At 46.7% G+C, this 23,136-nt stretch overlaps 1 protein-coding gene across 2 annotated transcripts; it reads right to left on the bottom strand.

Moving 5' to 3' along the window:
* Window positions 1-327: 327 nt before the first annotated feature.
* NXNL2 (nucleoredoxin like 2) lies at window positions 328-21,168 on the bottom strand. 2 transcript variants are annotated; one of them, XM_030567701.1, is made up of 3 exons: window positions 21,050-21,168; window positions 20,196-20,717; window positions 328-2,092 (listed from the first exon to the last, which is right to left on the bottom strand). In XM_030567701.1, the coding sequence occupies exons 2-3, from the start codon at window positions 20,495-20,497 to the stop codon at window positions 1,939-1,941; spliced, it is 456 nt and encodes a 151-aa protein (XP_030423561.1). In that variant the 5' UTR covers window positions 20,498-20,717; window positions 21,050-21,168; the 3' UTR covers window positions 328-1,938. The 2 variants fall into 2 exon arrangements, with proteins under 2 accessions (XP_030423561.1, XP_030423560.1); XM_030567700.1 differs by lacking the exon at window positions 328-2,092 and adding an exon at window positions 9,929-10,324.
* Window positions 21,169-23,136: the final 1,968 nt, after the last annotated feature.

Here is a 23,136-nt window from a genome sequence, read left to right as displayed (position 1 = left end):
GGACCGCCAGGGGGCTTAATTTCCCAAACATCTCGATGGATTACCCAGTCCCACAAGCAACCACCCCAAGGGCCTGGGAGAATACGATAAGTGGGAGCCCAAAATCCTTTCACGGGTCCGTAGGCCCGGAAGGAACACTGTGAGCACCAACATTTCCATCCAGAAAACTTCCAAGTATGTCTCCATGGCCACAAATCGGAGGGTACACCAGATGTATTAGTAAGGGCAGTGGGCCAGCGCTGCTGTTCGAGGTCCTTACGTATGGAGAAAAGGATGGTATTGAGATAATCCTGTATTTTTGAACACGCCTGATCCCACGGCAATGCCTTTCCTGATACAGTAGCCTGATGGACCATATGCTTAAGCAGGTCCTGGGTAACAATGCTTAGTGTTGAGATAGTATGGAGTTCGCCTATTCCGGCCTTCTCCTCAGTAATCTGAGCCCCAGAGATAAACCCTGAGACCTGGTCTAATTGTCCCAGATGACCCTCATGTTGCTGTGTTTTGTAAATAGTCCAAGCTGAGGCTGCAGTGTTAGCACCTTGCAGAAAAACATCAGCAATACCTCTCCTTTTCCTGCTATTTTTAAGTCGAGCTTGTTGTTCCATTAGGCGTATGGCTGCGCCCTTAGAGCAGTTAGAGTAAGTGGCGGTGATTTGAAAGTGAGTGAGGGGAAGGGAGAAATGGATGGTTCCTAAAGTGGCATTTAGGATTGTCCATTTAAATCCTGATAAGTGAGTTTTTTCTGTAGGCTCATACCATAATTGTTGGTTCTGAACGTGAATGCCCTCCTTGGCCAATGAAGTGTCAATCAAATGGGAAGGGGTGTATTGAAGTAGAGTACAAGTGATATTTGCAGTGAGGGGGAGATCCTTGAAACAAAGAAATCCTACAGTGGTTAGGCATATCTTTTCAACTGTAACATTAGTTCGTGTGGCATAAGTGACTATAAAACATTCTGAACCCTTTTCACTATATGGATAACAAGTGCCTGGGACTAGCACGAGATCTATATTATGGTCAGTGTCCCATGTGTCTATATAAATCTCAGCTTGGTAAAGTTCTCCTGTATAAGTAACATAAGGGGTTACATTACGGTAACTGAGATACACCGTACCAAACGCATCCCATTTAACATACCGTTCGTATACATGGCTATGCAATGAGAAAAATAACTTGGATGCGCAATAAGAGAACAAATCACCAGAAAAGGAGGGTCTGGGCCATTGTATAACAGTCGAGGTTTTGGATAAATATGGGTCAGATTGGGGCTCGGAACGGGTATGATTTTCTGAGATATTGAGGGATGGAGTTACTATGGGAGGCTTAACTAAAGGGGAGGCCGTGGAGGGAGCAGGGGAAGGATGGGATTCGTCTAGTAGTTCTGGAATGGTTTGGCATGGCCAGGGGACCTGACCAGGGTGCAATCACCTGTACTGGGAATAAATCCCAATATCCAGTTTATCCCACATTGCCATGCCTGCCTACCACAATTCCCTCCCTGCCACCACACTATGTACCGCCTCTTATACCACGGCCAATTTTTTACGTCTTCGACAGTGAGAGTCTTTAGTGGCTTAATTTCGGAGGCTTCTTGAGGCTTTCTCGTCTTTTTCTTTTTTCCCGCAGCAAAAGTCTTCACACCACATAAGGGAGAACGTGGAGTCGCTTTTTCCCTTTTTCCAGCAGCAAAAGTCTTTACATCACACAACGGAGAGCGTGGAGTGGTCACAACTTCCGGTTCCGGTGTAGACGGGAAGGACAACGGAGTAGCCTTTCGAACAGCTCCTCGAAGGTGGTACTTGGGTTTCCGCTCGGGTTCACCTGTTGGCGCTGCCGACTGAGGCTGTGGAACGAACGGGGCGCTGGCGGGATCCAAAGGAGGTGCTACCTTCTTACAATGAGACGCGTGTACCCAATTTGGGAGTCCTTGGCACTTCACTGCAGTATGGGTAGTTGGCAAGACCTGGAACGGACCCTTCCAGCTGGGCTCCAAAGCGGACTTTCGCTGGAACACCTTACAGCAAACCCAGTCACCAGGCTCCAAGGGATGGCATGCAGTCTCGGCTGGATCTGGTAGGGCACTCTGGACCTGTGAATGAACAAATCTAACATGTCTAATTAGTGCCTTGCAATATTCTAACACGTTTTCGTCACAGAGTTGTAAATTTATGGAGTTAAGGGAAAGAGGCGGGAACACTGGCATCCTCATTGCTCTAGCCATGAGAATCTCATGAGGAGATAATCCATGCTTGCGCATGGGAGTGTTTCTCATTTGCATTAACGCCAGAGGGAGTGCATCTGGCCACTTGAGGCCTGTTTCTGCGCACAATTTTGCCAGTTTGTTTTTTAGGTCCCCATTTTTCCGTTCCACTGCTCCGGTACTTTGAGGGTGGTGAGCACAGTGTAAACGCTGGTCTATACGGAAGGCCTTACAGATTTGTTGAGTGATTTGACCCGTAAAATGGGTTCCCCTGTCACTGTTAATTGAGACAGGGAGTCCAAAGCGAGGAATAAATTCCCTGAGCAATTTTTTTGCTACTGTAGTTGAGTCTGCCTTTGCACACGGGTATGCTTCCACCCACCCGGAGTACATGCATACACATACAAGTACATACTCATACGAACAGCATTTAGGCATACTTATGAAGTCTATTTGGATATTTACAAATGGTCCCCATGGCGGCGGATGTGCTGCCTGGGTTGTTTAAACAGATCGCCCACTGTTATATGCCAAACAGACAGGACACGTTCGACAGTACTGCTGGGCGATGCTTGTGAACTTTGGAGCATACCCAATATTTAAGTACAGATGCAATCATTCCTTCCATGCTTACATGAGCCAGCCCGTGTGCTAGCCGGGCAAGGTGAGGAAGCAGGGCCAAGGGTGCTACCAGGCGGCCCTCTGGTGCATACCACAAGGCATCATCCGGATGTTTGGAACAGCCGGACTGTCTCCAGCGGTCCTTCTCATCCTCTGGTGCTGACTCCTGTGTAAGTACTAGGTCCTGCAGAGAGTCAACTAAGGAGATGGGCTGGGACATACAAAGAGCAAATATTTCAGTAGGAGCCGGAGACCCGGAAAGGGCCGCCTGCCTGGCGGAGGCATCCACCAGGGCATTTCCTCGAGTAACATCGTCATGGGGCTTTTGATGGGCTGCACATTTAACCACAGCAATGGCAGAGGGTAATTGTAAGGCAGATAAAAGAGCATTAACATATGGGCCGAGGCTAATAGGTGCTCCGGTAAAAGTAAGAAATCCTCTATATTTCCATAACTGCCCATAATCATGCACTACTCCAAAGGCATAGCGTGAATCAGTATAAATAGTAACCGAAGTTCCGGATGCTAAACAGCAAGCCCTAGTGAGGGCAAATAATTCTGCAACTTGTGCAGACCTTACAGAAGAAAGAGAAAATGCTTCTATAATGCTTTGTTGATTACAAATTGCGTATCCAGCAACCAACTGGCCGTCTGAATTTCTTAAGCAGGAACCATCTACAAAATAAATGAGCTCTGGGTTCTGTAGAGGAACATCTTGTAGATCAGCTCTAGGGACAGACAACTCAGCGGTTACAGACAAACAATCATGGGGTTCGCCATCATCTGCTGTAGGCAAGAGGGAAGCAGGATTAAGCACTGGGCATCTAGTTAAGTTAACATTTGCTGCATTTAAAAGTAGCATTTTGTACTTGGTAAGTCTGGAATTTGAGAGGTGCTGTGTTTTACTTTTGGTTAGAAGAGCGGTGACAGCATGAGGGACGGCAACAGTTAAAGGGCTGCCGAGAACTAGAGAGGCGGAAGCTTCAACTAACATTGCAGCTGCCGCAACAGACCGAAGACAAGGGGGTAACCCAGCTGCCACCGGATCCAATGAAGAACTGAAATAAGCTATGGGTCTGTTTTTCTCTCCATGGGTTTGAGTAAGAACACCCTGGGCTGAACCCTCCTTTTCATGACAGAAGAGGGTGAAAGGTTTTTTATAATTGGGTAAGCCTAGAGCGGGGGCTTTAGCTAAAGCAATTTTAATTTGCTGGAATGCTTCTTCTGCTTCTACAGGCCATGGGATAGGGTCAGTGACTTTATTGAGGGTTAAATCTTGCAAGGGTCGCACAAGAGACGCGTAACCCAGGATCCATTGCCTACAATAGCCTGCCATTCCCAGAAATCCTCTGAGCTGCTTTTTTGTGATCGGCCTAGGAATTTGTTGAATTGCCTGTACCCGCGAAGAGGATAAGGCACGTTTACCCGCGGAAATATCATGGCCCAGATAGTGAACCATGGGGAGACAGAGTTGTAACTTTTCTCTTGAAGCCTTATGGCCCTTTTGGGCTAGGGCTTGGAGTAAAACTAACGTATTCGTTTTTGAAGCTTCCAGGGAGTCGGACGCAAGCAACAGATCGACATACTGGATTAGGACGGACCCTTCTGGAAATAGGATATCGTCCAGATCCTTTTTTAAGATTTGAGAAAAGATAGTAGGGGATTCAGTATAGCCTTGGGGTAGTCTGGTCCAAGTGTACTGAGCACCCTGATAAGTAAAAGCAAAAAGGAACTGGCTATCTGTATGAATGGGGATAGAAAAGAAAGCAGAACACAAATCAATTATAGAAAAATACTGGGCGGTTGGAGGTATACAAGAAAGAATAGTAGCAGGATTGGGAACTACTGGAAAAGTCGGGAGGACAGCAGCATTAATGGCACGCAAATCCTGTATGAATCGCCAGGTATTTTTCCCGGGTTTTCGCACAGGTAGAATGGGAGAGTTACATTCACTCACTGTCGGTACTATGACTCCTTGTTTGAGCAGGGCAGAGAGTACCGGGTGAATTCCCTACTCAGCTTGCTGGGAGAGGGGATACTGCCGGACTCTAGGAAGAGGTTTGCTTGGATTTAGGCGAATTTTAACAGGTTGAGCAGAACAAATGCGTCTTACTTGGTTTGCATGTTCAGCCCACAGTGAAGGGGATACCTTCGCCAGTAGTTCCTGTTGCAACAAAGAAAGACTGGGTTTAGACTCCCGATCTGGGGCTTGATCAGTTTGTAGGAGGCCTAGAACCTCATTGTGAGCCAGATCTGGGACCTCTAAAAAGACCCCATCCGGGGAACAAAAGATAGTGCAATTGAGTTTGCACAATAAGTCCTTACCTAGAAGATTGACAGGGGAACACGGACTGAGGAGGAAGGCATGGTTAGCAGAAAGAGGACCAATAGATATAGATAAGGGGGATGACACAGGGTGTGGAATGGGAGTATTTCCTACCCCCACGGCAGTCACAACCTCGGAAGAAAGGGGCACAGTGGAGAAGTCTTGTGCCCTTAGGGTAGATCTAGAAGCTCCTGTATCAACCAAGCAGGGGGTAGGGACACCATTTATTAGACAAGAAACTGTTGGACCAGCCTGATCCACATGAATAAGGGGGGCAACGACGACGTTACTGGTCTCCTGGCACTCCTAATAATTAAGGGCCGGGGGCGGCGGAGCCGGAAAAGGCAATCCCTCCTGCTTTGGGTACTGTCTAGAGGGTCGCGTGGGGCAGTCTTTAATAAGGTGTCCCTCCTTTTTGCAATATCTGCACTGGACTTTTCCCAGACGAGGGCAATTGGCTTTCCAATGTCCTTCTTGCCCACATAAGAAGCAGGCCGTGGGGCTAGGGTTAGTCAGGGGGTTATTCCCAGTATAGGGTTGGGCTTTAGTTACTGCCTGTTTTGGTCTCTGCCTGGGCCCTTTCTCAGCGGAATCTTGCATAGTCTGGATTTGTAAGGCCATAAGCTTAGACTCTGTTTCATCCTTTTTTCTTTCTAACTGACAGTAAAAATGTTGTGCCGCTACCAAAATTCCTTCTAAATTTCTGCCTTCCCAATCTACTATATTAATCCTTAACTATTCTCCCACCTTTGGCAAGAGTCCTTGCACAAAGTCAGCCACTATTGCCTGCGTAGCTGCATTTTCCGCATCTTCAATCCCTGAATACCTTTCAAACACTTGCTTAATACGCTCCATAAAGTCGGCCGGATTTTCTCCCTTATTTTGCTTACAGGCGTTTATTTTTGCCCAGTCCATTTTCTTTGGGCATACGGAGAGAACCTCGTTAACTAAGTCATTTCTTCTTTGGTTAAATTCAGCCTCAGTTATATTTCCGGCGTCATCTGGCCAATTTTCCCTTGCATAGAGGCGGGTGAGGGTTTCTTTGGGCACAATAGCTGATAACAGTTGGTGCATATCAGCATGTGAGGGGTTATAGCTCCTGACTATCATACCCAATTGTTCTTGGAATTTAACAGGATTTTCCCTGATTTTTGGAAACTTTTCAATAAGGTTGTAAAGATCACCAGGTGACCAGGGGGCATGTACTGTCACTAACCCTGCTGGGCCTGGCAACTGACGAAGGGGGAAGGTGGTAACGGTCTCGGGTGGGGCTTTAATCTGTGCAACCTTACGCAGTAAAGTCCTACTGCGAGTGCGAAGGGCTACAATATCACGGTCGGGAGAGGAATTTTCTAGAATGGGTTTATACTTTGGTGATGTCATGAGCTGCTTCATTTCGGATATAGTACCTGACAACCGTCACAGCGGGGAGTTTGGAGACACCTCTTCCCAATTAATATCTTCCTCCTCCCAATTTACGTTTTCGTCCCTTGCCACAAGTTGCCACTGGGTCATCAACAGCTCTATAGCTGTTGTTAACGCACAAAAAGCGTCTTTCAACTCTGATGACAGAGCCGACTGAGACGTGGATTCACTTGGAGGGGTCATAGGAGGTGTTGGTCTGCTAGAACCCGGGGGAGATGAGGAGGCAGAGCCATGAAGGCTTCCTCCGTTTCCAGATCCTGTTGTGGAATTCGTGATTGGGGAATCATCTTGAACATACGGATTATATGGAGGAGGACTAGGAGCAAGATTATCTGGCCATTGCCGATATTCTGAGAACAATTCGATTAGTTCATCAGAAGACGGTGAAGGCATCGGTTTTTTCGGGGCAGTCGGTTTTGGGCACGTTTTGGATGGGCAGAGGGGAACCACGTCTATTAAAGGGGGGTTGGGCATATTTTGAGCACTATTCAATTTTTCCCGTGCTTCTTTAAGTTGAGTTTTTAATTTCTCTTGGGTATCTTTTAGACCCCTCACTTGGGATTCCTGACGTCTTTTACCCATTTCATCGTGCCATTCAAAATAAGCATCGAACTGTCCCTGTCCTACAGAATTGGCAAGAAGGGCACCCTGGAGGTGCATGATCCTGTCAAGATCGAAACTGCCCTCTACGGGAAATTGCAATTTCGGGTCATCTCTGGTATATCAGTTCCATTTCTGCAAATATTTACATGTCGACGGGCCACGGTGCACATACATATAAGCAGCACGAGTGCCTTTTGGTGGGATAGAAATCCCTTTAGATTGACCAGACCCCATTTTCACTTCAGCCCTCTTTCACTCAAGCCACTCACACAAGGGAACGCTGATCAGGATTGCCACGGCTCTAACACCAATGGCCTCTCTACCTGCCCTGGGCAGGGGAAATAGGAGTAGGCTTTCGCTGACCTGCAATACAGCAGGTACCTACAAGGAAGGAGGTAAAGGATGGGACGGGTTTCCCTCCGGAGAACCCGCGGTCCCCGTACACCTGTCGTCAGCCCAGAGCACCAGCTTTTAAGCCAACAATGCCTCTGAAGCTATGGACCCAGCGGTACGGTTTCCTGGGGGCTTCCCTCCTCTCCGAGAAGGGAAGGGAGCTTATGGCTCCGGTGGACAGAGAAAGGGACCCTGCGGTCCTGGGAGGACAGTGCTCGAGGAGCGGTCACAGGGTCATAGATCATGGAAAGGAAGGGAAAAGGGACAGGGAAACACACACACACCCAACAGGCTAGCCACTTACCAAGGCCTGCCAGCTGGGAAGCTTCACAATCTCTCCAAGCTCAGCTGTGGGGCTTGCTTTCGAGACACTCCCGGTCACGAGCTTTCGCTTCGCAGGAGCCTCGGGGCGTCTTCCCACAGCTGTCACTCACGCTGGCCACTTGGCCCTCACACACACAGGCACGTTCTTGACACAGCTGTCAAGGCGAGAAACCTCAGAACCCGGATCCCCACCAAACCTAGTAGGAAGGGGACCCCCGATCAACTCCCAGGGCGTACCAGCCCAGGAGTAGATCAGGACTCTCCGGACCGAAAGGAGTGAGGTCCGTGGGCTGCCGGCGGTACCTTAGGAGCCTTGGAAAGACTTCATACCTTTAAGACTTATATAACCTGGAAACCTCAGAGGAAGGGCGTCAGGCCTGTCTGATGGCTAAAACTTCGAACCCAGCTTGTGACTTACCCCAAACCGGAGCCTACAGACCAGTCCTCTGCCAAGCCCCATTAGAGATTTCAAAAGGTCTCTTACCTTTTAATTGGGCCCTGGGGTTGGAAGGAAACTGCCTGCGGTCCTCCGATCCAGGAGAAGCCCTCTCGTGGGTTCCCGGCCAACGCACCAAAATTGTCGTGGAAATGACCACCACCGTGTTGAGTTGATCAAACAGCCTGAGGCTCTTCTTTATTGATTAATCAGAGATACATGTGTACACACGGAGAGACGACAAATCCCCTAGCGAGGGGTAAATCGCTCTGCCTTACAGCATTGATACCTGTGCTTATAAAGCTTAAAATCGCAAATTATCATATGAGCTTATACATCCGTCATTACCTTATTTGGCTAATACATGACATCTTCTGAAAACAATTGCTATTAATATTTTTATATATCATAAGTGAGCTAAAAATTGCAAGCCTGTTCTTTTCTACTTCCTCATGGAAAGTTCTCGTAATTGTCAGGACATTGACACCTCGGTTTTCCCTTACTTGCAGTTAAGCTGTTACGTGTCGCTAAGCTTTTTGAGGATCTTGTGTCCAAAAATACATATTGTTTGTTCCTTTGGCCAAATTATCATGAGTTTTATGCTTACACGAGCAACTTAATGAACTATAATGAACTAGAGGCTGTTAGTATATTTCAGCAGTGATGGACTGGTTATTTAAGGGACTTTACGTCAGTTCTAACCCCTTTTTAGCAGCATTATTTATGGTTTGTGTATAATAAAATCAGACAGTTAGCCTCAGGTGTGTTAGTAATAATTATTTTCTTACTTTTTATATGTTAGTATGATTGAGGCCTATGGCCTTGATTTAATTATTAGCTTAATTAAGACCTGGCTCCGGGGCCTGGGTTTTATTTTCTTTATCAGGCTCATAAGGCCTAAAGGACAAATTCTCCTCTCCTACCAGTTCTGCATGGACTCTGCTGTATGTAACTTTGCTGAAGTGAAAAGTTTATATGATGTACATAAGAAAAATCAGACCCATAGTTTCGTGTTCTAAATACTAGACACCAGCCTGCTTAGCATCTTTGTTTAACATGGCGACTACACCTATATATCCCCTACCTTTCTCCTCCTTCCCGCCACTCCCCTCCCCCATTGCAAACACACACACAAAACACTGATATTTTTTAGGAAGCCTGAATGTGAACTGGAGATGTTGACTCACACTATGGTATTGGGGGAAAAAAACTGGAGATAAGAAAACAGAGACAGAGACTATAAAGTATACAAAAAAACCACCCCAGCAATAGACAAAAAGAGACTTCTTATGCATGGGCAAACAGTGCACCCCATTTAAGAGCCATGTCATTTACGTGTAACATATCAAAGGAGACATCTGAAATCATGCAATGCATAAATAGTACTTTATTAAAGCAAGTATACTTCAGTTTTATCAATATAAATTATGTGCTAATCGCCAGAAAAATCTTCTTGTTGAGAAAAATATGGGTTTTATTTTACTTGTACACATCTGCAAAAATAAAACATTTGCATAGATTTCACAGGACTGCCCTTCTATCTGTCTGAAAGATCCCTACAATACACAACTCTTGAATATTATTACAAATGCTTTGGTGTTCTTGTGCAGCAAACAAGACAACATGAATAAAATGGTAAAGTGCATTTGTTCTGAACTATGTTAGCCTATTGGCATATTCTGCTTTCTATAGTTTGGCCTAAAATGTAATGGCTCCTAATCAATAATGCCCTCTGTTCTAAACAAAGAAGTTATAGTTTGGGAACTCTGCAAGTTCCCCCACAAGCCTTGTCTAACTGTCTTGCTTGTATCTCCCAATTTTTGTTCAGTTAGAAAAATTTTGAAAGACATCTGCCCCCTCAAGCCAGTTTTGGAAGCAGCTTAGCCCTCTTTCTCTGATCTGTTTCCTTCCCTTGTCAGTAATGACTTCTCCAGTTTGTTTCACAATCACCAGTTTGGGGATGGCCGTTATATTGTATTTCTTCTTCAAATCACTGGAAACAAAACACAAAGTTAAACACGCTGTTAGAAACATTTCAGCAAGCCATCAACAATTTTTAAAGGAGTGGTCTATGCAATACAAACTGAAAACACACACACAAGGGGTGAGATTCTGTGCTGCAACTCTTAGAGGTGCAGACAGAGAACTTGCAACATAGGGAAAGCTTTTAGCCCTCTGTGCACCCTCAAGATTCTGGGCTACTCTGTAGCCCTGGAGGATCTAATCTAAGTTACAGCAGTCTCCCTTGGACTTCCATATGGGCTGCAGTACTGCCTGGAGCCTCCATAAGCACTGCTTGCTCCAGTCTCACCCCAGCATGCCTTTGGCTTACAAGAGGATCCTCAGAAGGCAGCCTTCTCCCATAGTGCAACTGCACCAGGGGAATTCTCCCTTAACCATACCAGTAATTCTTAGGACCCGTTATGCTGCTCTGGCCTTTTTACTATGTGTGAAGTGGCTGGAACAGGGATGAGACTCTCACCTCAGGAGTTTTCCTTCTCCAAGGTATAGTACAATTAGCATTATACAATGATGGGTACTCCATTTCTCCTCACACAGGAATTTGAATTAATGAGACTTTAAATTCCTCATTGAAATAAATTTCATAATCCTTCGTCATAAGGAAAGGCTGTACTTTTAAAAGTACCTTACATTAACCCAAAGTGAAAGAGTTTCTCAGTTTACACAGGAATTTAAGTGATAAAAAGATACAGATTGATGGCCAGCTGACCAAATCTGAGGAAACTGAAATCTAGTTATTACAGTATCCTTTTAACAAAACAACAGAAAATCTACATTTCTAATATTCAGAGACACAGCAAATGAAGAGGTCCCTATAAATATATGCATTCTCACACAGGTGTCATCAAACTCCAGGAATAAAACTGGAGTTGTGTGTGGCTATTTTCTGGTGTGAAGGACAGACAGCCACAGTGATTAAGGCTGCCTCCCAATCCAACTGAGGCTGAACATCCCCATGCTAGTTCCGTCCTCAATGCAATGAATGTTGGTTCCCTCTTTCCCTCAATACAATCAGTGCTGGCTCAGCTCTTTGCTGCTACTGGCACCTGAAGGTCCCCTGCTTTGTTTTCTTTAAAGGAGTAACAAGCTGCCTACGAGGGAGGGAGCTGAGTTACCCAGGAGCCAATAGTTGTTGTGGGTAGGGTAGAGCCAAGCCAGCATCAAGGCAAGGAGAGGTGGAGAAGAGACAAACTGCAGAGCAGTGCAGGAAGCCACTTACTCTGTGGAACATGCAGCTCTGCAGAGCTGCTAGAGTAAGGGATGGTTCTGCTTTGTAGAAAGAGACACGGACAAAGGTGGGGAGCCTGCAGATATCCTAAGCTCCACCGAGCAAAGACAGAAGATGACACAGACACTGTGGCACTCCAAAGCTCCTCAACAGCCCCATAATTTTAAATCACAAAAACTAAGCCAAAAGACTGCATTACCTTGATTTACGTCAGGGTTGCTAGTTAACAGTAAAATTGGAACCTATGTATAACTATGGAACATCACAGCTAAAAACATGTCTAAGCATTTAATGTTATGACAATGAACAGTTAAGTGAATAGGACGCAATACTCAAGATATCCTCACAGAGGGTACCATCACTTAGACAACTATATGCCTGTGAAATGCCACTTTGCACAATCCAGGAACAAATATTTCTGCCAGCCACCTGCCCACCTTCAGTCTGCTGGACAGGCTTATTTATCATAACCACACATTTCTAATCTCTGGCCCGAAATGAAAATGCAACACATACCACAGATGTCAACTCTCTTCTCTCCTTGGTAAAAATAAACATATAAATACAATTAAAAACAAAGTAATATGCTAGCATGATTTGATGACAGGACACTTTTAAGTCTGTGACCTAGATATTTACAGTGTATTGCATAGAGGAATAGATGTGATCACCTTCTAGATCGGGGTGGGCAAACTTCTTGGCCTGAGGGACACATCTGGGTATGGAAATTGTATGGCAAGCCATGAATGCTCACAAAATTGGGGGTTGTGGCGCAGGAGGGGGTGAAGGCTCTGGGGTGGTAACAGAAATGATGAGTTCAGGGTGCAAGAAGGGGCTCCAGGCTGGGGCAAGAGGTTGGGATGTGAGAGGGGGTGAACGCTCCGGTATGGAGCCAGGGATGAGGTGTTTGGGGTACAGGAGGGGGCTGTGGACTAGGGATGGAACAGAGGGGGGTTGGAATCTGGGAGGGGGCTCTGGGCTGAGGCAGAGGGTCAGGGTGTGGGAGGGGGTACAGGCTCTGAGCTGGAGTACGGGTTCCAGGGTGGGGCCATAAATGAGGGATTCAGGGTACAGGAGGGGGATCTGGGTGCTGCAGGGGTTGGGGGGAAAGGGGCGGAGAGGGGGCTCCAGACTGAGGCTGAGGGGTTTGGAGAGCAGAAGGGGGCTCCAGGCTAGGGCAGGGGATGAGGATTCCAGCTGGGGCCGTGGGCTCTGGGGTGAGGCTGGGGGATTTGGGGTGCAGGAGGGTGCTCCGGGCTGGGACCGACGGGTTCAGAGGGCAGGAGGGGGATCAGGGCTAGGGCAGGGGGTTGGGGCATGGGAGGAGGGCAGGGATGCAGGTTCCAGGTCGCACTTACCTCAAGCAGCTCCTGGAAGCAACGGCATGTCCCCCCTCTGGCTCCTATGCGGAGGCGTGGCCAGGTGGCTCTACACACTGCCCCACCCGCAGGCCCCACCCCTGCAGCTTCCATTGGCAGCAGCTGCCGGCCAATGGGAGCTGCAAAGCCGGCCCTTGAGTCCCCTGGCTGCTCCTATGCCGAGGAGCCAGAGGGGGCACATGCTGCTGCTTCTGGGAGCCATGCGGAGCTCTGGAGGGCACTCGAGGGCCAGATTAAAAGGTCTGATGGCCCGGACACGGCCCGCGGGCTGTAGTTTGCACACCCCAGTTCTAGATATTGGGGTCTCCAACTCAAGTTGGGGAGGTGAATAAGGAAGATATAGTAAGATTTTCAACCTTCACAGAAAGGATGGTTGGGACAGATTTGGATGTCTACCCCAAACTAGAATATCAGTGTGATATCACAGGTAACACAACCAATCACAAACTTGACTGTACACCTAATTTGCACACAACGTCACTGGTCATATAAGGGAGACTGCACAGATGGTGGATTACTTGGCCCAACTGCCTCACCCCCTGCGACAAACATGGGCATTCAACTGCTAGTAAGATAAAATGCTCTGCTTGTTCAATGTTTCCAAGCACTACAACATCTGTGCAAACTTATGGCATCTGCACTTGACCAGACTGTAGGATGACAGCACATTTTACTCAACTGGCTGTAGCTATTTCTGACAATGGTTCATTACAAAAAATGCTTTTACTGCATAAGGTGTTTTACTCAACTATCTGTCTTTGTGTTTCCTAATGTTTCATCCATTATACCAAAGGCTTCAGCAGATACCTCTGATTAAAGAGAACAATAATGAAAAATGAACTCAGTTTAATTCACCTAAGAGCCGAAAGGACTTCACAGCCATTAGTTATTTTTCAGTTCTTCTAAAATATATAGCTAGTGCACTCATGGGGAGCACAAAGTTAATGGAAGAGATAGCATGCTATATACTATAATTCATAACAGGGAATTATAGGATGTATTTCTCTCCATCTGGGAGGGTAGGACTTGTTACTCAAAAGACAGTTAAACTTGTAAACGGTGGCAGTCTTGCTAACCTTTATTAGCAGTGGTAAATAGAATAATGCACAGCTCCTGTGTATTCATACAATTTATTGCGTATTTCTAACCAATTTAAGAATTGTCTACATTATTAAACATTTCAGACATAGCTTGAAGAGTATCACAAGTTAGGAGTCTAATTTTGTCCATTGGGGGCTGGACTCTAAAATTGCAAGGAAGGCCTGGAGAAGTTTTATTTCTCAGTTGTCTTCAGCTTTTAACTCAATCATTTTCTTAAAAGTAAACAAAGCCCCCTCTTCCCCTTCTTCCCTCTCATGTGTATTTATTGCCTCATTCATACATGCTTATACCTGCCGTTCTCTCTTCCCAGGCCCATACACCTCAGACCACAGTGAGGAGCTTAGTATAAATACATCGCTAGTTTTACACCTTCTACCATTTTCTGTGTCTTTGGACTACCTTCCACCTTCCTTTTTTCAGGGATCTTTTGGAATCCTACTCTCCCCACTCCAAAGGCCTCACTCCAATTAAGTTGGACTGAATACGGAGTCAGTCCAAGCTGGCCTGCCATTTAGCTAGAGGGAATTGCCAGAAAGCAATACAAACTGCTCCATCTCTCTAGGGGCAGAATACGCTTCTTTTACAGGGGTTTCAGGCCTGCTGGCAAGTGGAGCAGGAAACGTAACTATTGCATATTAAGGCCTCAATCCTGCACTCTGATCCAGATGGGTGCGCTGCTGCACCCACATGAAGTCTGAGGGGACATAGCATAGGCACAGCAGTCTGCCTGTATGATCACAATGCAAAAACAGCCTAATTTGCTGTTCCTAGACTGCCTGCTTGTACCCCCTCCTATCTGCTAATGCAGGGGTCGGCAACCTTTCAGAAGTGCTGCACCAAGTCTTCATTTATTCACTCTAATTTAAGGTTTCGCGTGCCAGTAACACATTTTAACGTTTTTAGATGGTCTTGCTCTACAAGTCTATATTATATAACTAAACTATTGTTGCATGTAAACTAAACAAGGTTTTAAAAATGTTTAAGAAGCTTCATTTAAAATTAAATTAAAATGCAGATCTTATCAGTTTAGTGTAGTGGTTCTTAACCTGATGTGCATACACTCTCTGGGGGTGCAAGATGCCCTTTGTGAAAACACAAATTAAGCACAGGCACGTAAGTACAACTACTTTGCTTATATACAAAATTTTCAAGCTAACTGAAGTGTAATTTTTTAATAAGGGCTGCAGAGCACTGGGCCCAGGCCAGAAGCAGAGCCCTGGGCTGGCTGCTGGTACCCTAGGCCAGCGGGAGGGCTGAGCAGGGCCAGAGGCCCGGAACCCGGCTAGCAGGAGGCCGGGCGGCTGGAACCCCGACCAGCAGCGAGGTGAGCAGGGCCAATGGCTGGTATCCCAAGTTGGCAGCAGGCTGAGTGGAGCCAGTGGCCAGAACCCCAGATCGGCAGCGGGCTGAGTTGCTTGGCCCGTCGCCAGTCTGTGGCTCTGGCCACCGGCTCCTGCCAGCCGGGGTCCTGGCTGCTAGCCCCGCTTAGCCCACTGCCGGCCAGGAGTTCCGTTCACCCAGGATGGCAGCAGGCTGAGCGGGGCCGGTGGCCAAGGCAGCAACGTGCCAGTAAAAGTGGGCTCACATGCCGTAGGTTGCTGACCCCGTGCTAATCCCTTCCTTTTCTTCTATTTGCTTCATCTTCCTCCTGTTCGTTTCTATCCCGTTCCACCAGCATCATAAGGTGCACCCAGCAGCAGCAATACAAAGCCAATAAACACTATTCCTGGAGGAATTCTCTGACAAAAAGAGAGAAAAGAAGGACACTGTCCCCTCTAAATATAGCCTAGCTATGCAAATAAGATCATCTATTTATGCACACAGAGTAGACCATCGAACTACTATTCACCAACAATTCAGGTATTCTATGTTTAATCAAGAGTGGAACTTTCTTTGTATGAATTCTATTCTAGCAAATTTCTGCCTAAAGTTCAAATCATTCAATTAATTTCAATAGACTTTTGCTTCACTCTGCTTACAGTGACCCTTGGCTTCTCTATAAGCCACTATGCTATTGGAATGCCACAAATCATCTACCAGGTCAGTTTTGATATTGCATTCATAGAATAGTAACATTACCCCTCCCCTTCTGCTCTGAGAAAGTAAATGAGGAAAAGGAGAAAAGAATTCACTGCTATCCCATGGAGAAAAAGGTGAAGAGGAAATCCTGTTCCAAGGTCTTAGTGCAGCTACTGCACAACAACTGTGTTTTCTATGGTGGTAGGCCTTGCATGAACAATGAAAGAAAACAGAAGGAAACAGGGGTTAACAATGGACAAAGCATGAATTCACAAGTGGCTTCATAAATAATATGTAGCTGGTACATAAAGAAATATTAAGAAGAGGAGTACTGTGTGGTAAGCTTGCAGCTTTGCTTTGCTTTCTATCACACTTTGTAGCACATGGATAGCTCATGATCTATATGGAGATTGGCTCACAAAATTAGTAAGCCAATCATAAAGCCTGTAAAGCATGTGTTAAATCTGTTCCACAATGCGTCTATTCTGATTTACACACACCCCCCTTCACCTGAGCCTGATCACCTCAGGTGTAGCTTTATGAAATGCCAAATAAAAAGCCTCAGGGCTTGTCTACATCAGAAAGTTGCAGCGCTGGTGAGGGAGTTACAGCGCTGCAACTTTGAAGGTGTACACATCTGCAGGGCACCACCAGCGCTGCAACTCCCTGTTTGCAGCGCTGGCCGTACTCCCGTTTTGTCTCGGGTGTAGAGGATCCAGCGCTGGTGATCCAGCGCTGGTAATCCAATGTAGACAGTTACCAGCGCTTTTCTTGACCTCCGTGGAAGGAGGAAGCCTCTGGTAATCAAGCTGGTTTCCTTTCCCGGTTTGCTCTCTCGGTCCCGGAGCCACCCAGCAAACCGCAGGGAAGGAGACCTGCTTGCTCGGGGTTCCGGGACCGAGAGAGCAAACCGGGAAAGGAGACCAGCTTCGCCGCGGTTTGCTCTCGCATTCCCGGAGCCACCCAGCAAACCGCAGGGAAGGAGACCTGCTTGCTCGGGGTTCCGGGACCGAGAGAGCAAACCGCGGCGAAGCTGGTTTCCTTTCCCGGTTTGCTCTCTCGGTCCCAGAACCCCGAGCAAGCAGGTCTCCTTCCCTGCGGTTTGCTGGGTGGCTCCGGGACCGAGAGAGCAAACCGCGGCGTTCCCGGTTTGCTCTCTCGGTCCCGGAACCCCGAGCAAGCAGGTCTCCTTCCCTGCGGTTTGCTGGGTGGCTCCGGGACCGAGAGAGCAAACCGCGGCGTTCCCGGTTTGCTCTCTCGGTCCCGGAACCCCGAGCAAGCAGGTCTCCTTCCCTGCGGTTTGCTGGCTGGCTCCGGGACCGAGAGAGCAAACCGCGGCGTTCCCGGTTTGCTCTCTCGGTCCCGGAACCCCGAGCAAGCAGGGCTCCTTCCCTGCGGTTTGCTGGCTGGCTCCGGGACCGAGAGAGCAAACCGCGGCGAAGCTGGTTTCCTTTGCCGGTTTGCTCTCTCGTCCCGGAACCCCCCTTGAAGCCGCCCAACAGCGCTGCAGTGTGGCCACATCTAACACCACTTGCAGCGCTGGTTGCTGTAAGTGTGGCCACTCTGCAGCGCTGGCCCTATACAGCTGTACTAATACAGCTGTAACAACCAGCGCTGCAAAATTTTAGATGTAGACATGGCCTCAGAGACGAGGCCAGGTTCAAACCTAGTTTTTGGATTCCAGAGAACTGGATCAAGTATTTTCCCAGAACTGGATGAGGTGTTTCAGATAAGCCAAGTGGAAAAGGTCTCAGAGGGAATCCCAACATATAGAAGGGATGTTTTCTTTTATATACCCATCCCATTATTGCTACTCATTGTTCACAATGTTGGGAGCCTTTATAGACACAATCCACTAGCTGTCAACATAGTTTTAGGCACTACGTCCATTAGACCTACTCAGAGCAAAACCCACAAAGAGTTTTGCCATTGACTGTTCCCTGCCGTCTTGCAGGTTCACCATCCAACCTGCCTGTCTATTCAGTATGTGAGAGTCAGGATTAGATAGAGTATTAAAATTTAAAGAAATCTTTCTCTAGAAGTCCTAACAGAGCTAACCTGTCATTTTTGTTTTTAAAAACTGTGTTAACAGTTAAAATATATCATTGGCGTAATACTCTACATGATTTCAGCTCTCAGAATTCACTTCAATTTCAATTACTTGTTATACTTAAAACCTTCTAAGTGTGGTGTCTTGTGGTATTGCTAGCTTTAATACAGAAACATTAAAGCTCTCAGGCACTTTTAAAAAGAAAGACCTTAGTGGGGGGAGGAATAGCTCAGTGGTTTACTAAATGCAGGGTTGTGAGTTCAATCCTTGAGGGGGCCACTTTGGGATCTGGGGCAAAATCAGTACTTGGTCCTGCTAGTGAAGGCAGGAAACTAGACTCAATGACCTTTCAGGGTCCCTTCCAATTCCATGAGATAGGTATCTCTCCATATATTTTAATTAGCCATGTGAGAGGCAAGAAGTATTAGTTCTAGAATCTTGATGGAAATGGTGACTTGAAACAATTAGGTCAATTAATTAACTGCAGATAATATTTCCTTTGTTTACTAAATCAGTTACTTTTAAATGTAAAACATGTTGATAAACTTTTAAAAATGTATCCAGCATTTTTAAAGTAGTTTTATTTAATCAAAAATTTTAAATGCTTATTTTTGTGCATTAATTGAATTTGAATTTCCACCCAAATAGATCTTAACACAAATCAAAAGTAAAAAATTAATCTAATAAGAAATGCATCATTCACCATTTTATGACATAATAAAAATATAAAAATTATTAACCTGAATAAAAATAAATTAAGCTATACTATTGCTTAAATAAATGTGTATAGATGTAGTGTATCCTCCTGGCTACCAAAAAGGAGGACCAAATTTAGCATAAATATTATATTCAGTTTAAATAATATGTTTTAATGGTTACCAGCGTTTCTTTAGGAAAATAACTACAAAAGTACAAATGCAAAACACAGTTAAAATTGAGTATTTAAAACAAGTTTTCCTGCTTTCTGATTTAAATCCTGTTTAAAATTGATTATTTAAATTGCTTTGATTTAAATCAATGCACCCTGTCATGACAGAAGTAAGCCAACTAAACAAAGCAACATCATCAGACTTGCAAGCTAACTATAAAAGATCACTGCCACACTCCAGCAAACATTACAAAATGTTACCAAAGACTTCCTTAAAAATAACACCGATTTTTCTGAATTTCCTTTCCTTGTAACTAAACAGGTTAGTGCACCCCCAGTTTCACTAGGTGGAAAATTGCTACAAATTGGGATAGCAAAGACAGATACATTTCCAATGGATTATTTTTCATGGGAAATTTTTGTTTGTTTAAACTGAGCTGGTTACAGTCATACCTACTGTCACTTTCCTCCTTTGACACAATTAGTTTACAACCCTGTAAAGCACACCATTCCAACTTTTCCCTCTGATATGTTTACCAGTTTTCATCATGGCAAAAGGTTATTTTTTTCCTAGAAACAAGGTGGGTGACCTTTTATTGGAGCAACTTCGGTAGATGAGAGAGACAAGCTTTCTAGCTACATGGAGCTCTTCTTCACGGGTCCTGGTACAATGGGAGTGCTGGAGCATCTACTCTTCTCTATTTATGTGGAAGAACTGGAGGCCAAAAGCAAACACTGGCCTGATCCAGCAGGGTCTAGGTATTGGATCTGGTGCTGTGGTGCCATGGTGCAGTATGGTCAGGGGTTCATTGGTGCAAGTCAGAACAGGGACAGGTTTCAGGGACAGTTCTTCTAGATTTTCACTCTTGAATTGGGGGCCCAAGGCTGGCTGGGATCCAGCGGGACCCAGGTGCCAGCTCTGGAGTTCTGCAGCCGGGGCCCCACCAGACTGTGGCGGGGTCTAGGTGCTTTGGGCACTAGAGGCACATACACGTTCAGCCAGTGGAACTCGAGAGGCTGGGGGCAAACTTGGCACGTTCTAGCTTGGATTTAAACCCAGCCCGAAGCACCTGGTCTAGGGAATAGCAACGGCTGTGATCCTGGCCATCCCACCCCCGGATCGCGTAGCTCCCCCAGGGCAGGGGGCTCCCAGCCTGCGGGTGACAAGCTGCTGCTCCCCGCCCCCCCAGCACTCACTGCTTGTAGGGGTCGTGGAAGGGCAGCGCCAGCCAGTCCCCGTGCATGTCGTGCATGTACTCGGCCATCTCCTCGGGGCTGCGGTCGGACGAGATGAAGACGACCTCGAACGGGGCCGGCGGGCGGGCGCCTTCCAGCAGCTCGCTGTAGAAGTCGCACAGGACGGGGGTGAAGTCCCGGCACGGGGAGCACCAGCCGGCCGAGAAGTACAAGCCCACGATCTTGTTCTGCAAAACCTCCTCGGGATCCACGGCGCGCCCGTCCCGCGTGAGCAGGGGCCGCCCGCTGAACACATCCACCATCCTGCCGCCGGAGCCCAGGCTAGGACGGGCCACGCGCTTCTCGGAGGGGCGAGTCCTCGGCTAAGGTACGCGAGGGGCGTAGGCAGACTCCTTCCCTAGGGCCCCAGCCCGCGCCAGCATCTCACCGCCCGGGCACCGGCTCTGCACGGAAGGCGCCTGCCAGCTCCCTGTCCGCTCGCTTCTTCTCCGCTGCCGCCGGCCCGGTCCGAGCGCCTCGGGGCTAGTGGGGAGAGGGGAGAGCGCGGGGTCACCTGCGGCGCAGCGAAAAGTCTCGGGAAAGTCCGAGCTGCGTCTGGAGCGGGGCCAGGCCGGAGCGCGTGCGGGCGCGCCCCAACCTGCCCCCGGGCGCAGACTCGTTTCGTAAGGACCCCGCCGCGCTTGGAAGCGCACACAGGCCGGGGCAAGGCAGAGCGGTCACAGTCCCTGCCCCGCTCGGGAACAGCACCAGCCCCTGCCAGCCGCTTGGGCTCATGCTCCAGGCTGGCCCTGGCGCTGCCTCTGGGGTCTAAAAGGATTAAAAAGTGAACCAGAATCTCAATGGAAAAAACTCACCCTAGCGCAAAATCTCGTTTCTGCTCAGCACGAGGGGTGGTGCCTGCATCACTGCTCCGGCTTCGCCGGAGTCACAGCTCCAGCACCTGCAGCTCCTCTCCTTTGCCCTCTTCCCTTGAGCTCCACCCTCCAACTGCCCTTAGATACACTCGGCTCCTGCCACTGACTGACAGCAACATCTGCCAATCGCTGCGGCTGGGCTCTAAGAGGTTAGCTGCTGACCCAGGCCTCACACACACGCTGCTTTGGGCTCAGTTTCTATTTTAGGGAAGATACCAATTACAAATCCAAGGCAGTATGGAAACAGAAAATGTCCCATTTTAAAGCACAAACTTATTCAAGTTCCATTGTAATGCCCCAATTTTTTCTTATTCACTCAGCTGATAAACCAAAACCTCAGGACAAAACTTTATCAAAAAAGGAAGGAGCAGTTTCTGGATGCTGTTTTGTGTTAGAATAACTTCAAAACCTGTATCAGAGGGGTAGCTGTGCTAGCCTGGATCTGTAAAAGCAGCAAAGAATCCTGTGGCACCTTATAGACTAACACGTTTTGGAGCATGAGCTTTCTGTGGGTGAATACCCACTTTGTCACATGCATCCGATGAAGTGGGTATTCACCCACAGAAAGCTCATGCTCCAAAATGTCTGTTAGTCTATAAGGTGCCACAGGATTCTTTGCTGCTTTTTCAAAAACTGTATGGATTTTGTTTCTTTAGAACTTCAAACTTGCCCCAGACCCACCCACCTACTCTAGAGGAACAGATAGTCTAGCAAGAGCCAATCAAGCTGCACCTTTAACATACCTGTTCTTTTATTAGACTTTTACATCCATATCTAGTCAATCACTCTTTTCCTTCCCCCAACCAAAGACAAAATGGAAGTTATGCCCCAAAATTTCAAACCTGAGTGGGTGCCTAAAGTTAGGTGGCTAATTCTGGATTTGGGCACCTAAGCAAAATGGCCTGATTTTTATGAAAAGTAAACTGGTAAAACAAATGTGTTAATAGGGACTGGAAGTGCTCAGTACCTTTGAAAATCAGGCCACTTTTATTTAGATACCCAAATATGGAGGTGGGAGGCTAACTTTAAGATATCCAATACCTGACAATTTAGACTCTAATTCCTAAAATTATGTTAACGGTACACCATATTAAGTGTGAGCTTTAGTACACACAAACAGAAATCAAAAATTCTGGCTCTCACAGGAAAGGTAACGCATGCAAATAAACATGATAAGCACTAATACAACATATCAGTGGCCACCATTGCAGTCTTACCTTTGCAAACAGATAACATTCCCCCAATACTCCCTTATGATGGAAATGCTATGGGGATGTTATCTTTACACATCTGTGTATAGCAGATTTAGATTAAATCTCAAGAAAAAACTTCCAAACTGTAAGAACAGTAGGACAACAGAACAAACTGGCTAGGGAGGTCATGGAAGCTCCTTCACTGGAGGTTCCCACAAAGAGGCTGGATGATAGCCATCTGTCTTGGCTGGTTTAGACACAACAGATTCTGCATCTTGGCAGGGGTTTAGACTAGAGGACTTTTGAGGTCACTTCTAAGCCTGTGAATCTATAAGGGGGCTGAATTGCAACTGCTGAATTTCTGCCATTTTCATATCCAAAATCTCAGCTGTTTTTATTCAGTGTTTTTGCATATATAAGTTTACAATAATAATTTTACTGATTGGAGTTCTCCTCCCTAGCGCAACAGGGTGTATCAAGGACGTAGTTAAAAATGACTGTCTAGTGTTATCTCCATTGCATCACTTCCCACCCTAGGGAGCACAGACGGATTTATTCAGTATTGTTTTGTTTTTACTATAATAGCTGTTTTGTTATGATTGATAAATTTTCAGATGCAGAATGATGCTATTTTGCAAAATAAAAAAAAAATCTTTGGACTGTAGGAGGTAATATTTTCTAAGGACGACCCTGGCCAAGTTAAATAATTTTAAAACAAAAATCCTTTAGGGGCCCAATCATGCAGGAGAAAACCTGATAGATAATTTCTGTTTACTCTATAGTGAGGAGGATGGGTTTGCAGTGTATTCTTTTAACACAGGTTTTCAAAGTGAA

This window comes from Gopherus evgoodei, chromosome 6, assembly GCF_007399415.2.
Source record: "Gopherus evgoodei ecotype Sinaloan lineage chromosome 6, rGopEvg1_v1.p, whole genome shotgun sequence".
Taxonomy (NCBI): Eukaryota; Metazoa; Chordata; order Testudines; family Testudinidae; genus Gopherus; species Gopherus evgoodei.
Note: the sequence above shows the minus strand (reverse complement) of the source record. Positions and strands in the feature narration are given on the sequence as shown.

What these genes read in the sequence shown, in the direction of transcription:
- NXNL2 (XM_030567700.1), bottom strand. Translation starts at nt 20,497, where the DNA reads ATGGTGGATGTGTTCAGCGGGCGGCCCCTGCTCACGCGGGACGGGCGC. An exon ending in TTCCACGACCCCTACAAGCA is followed by an intron (nt 10,325 to 20,195) that starts GTGAGTGCTGGG and finishes TTTTGTTTCCAG; the next exon opens with TGATTTGAAGAAGAAATACA.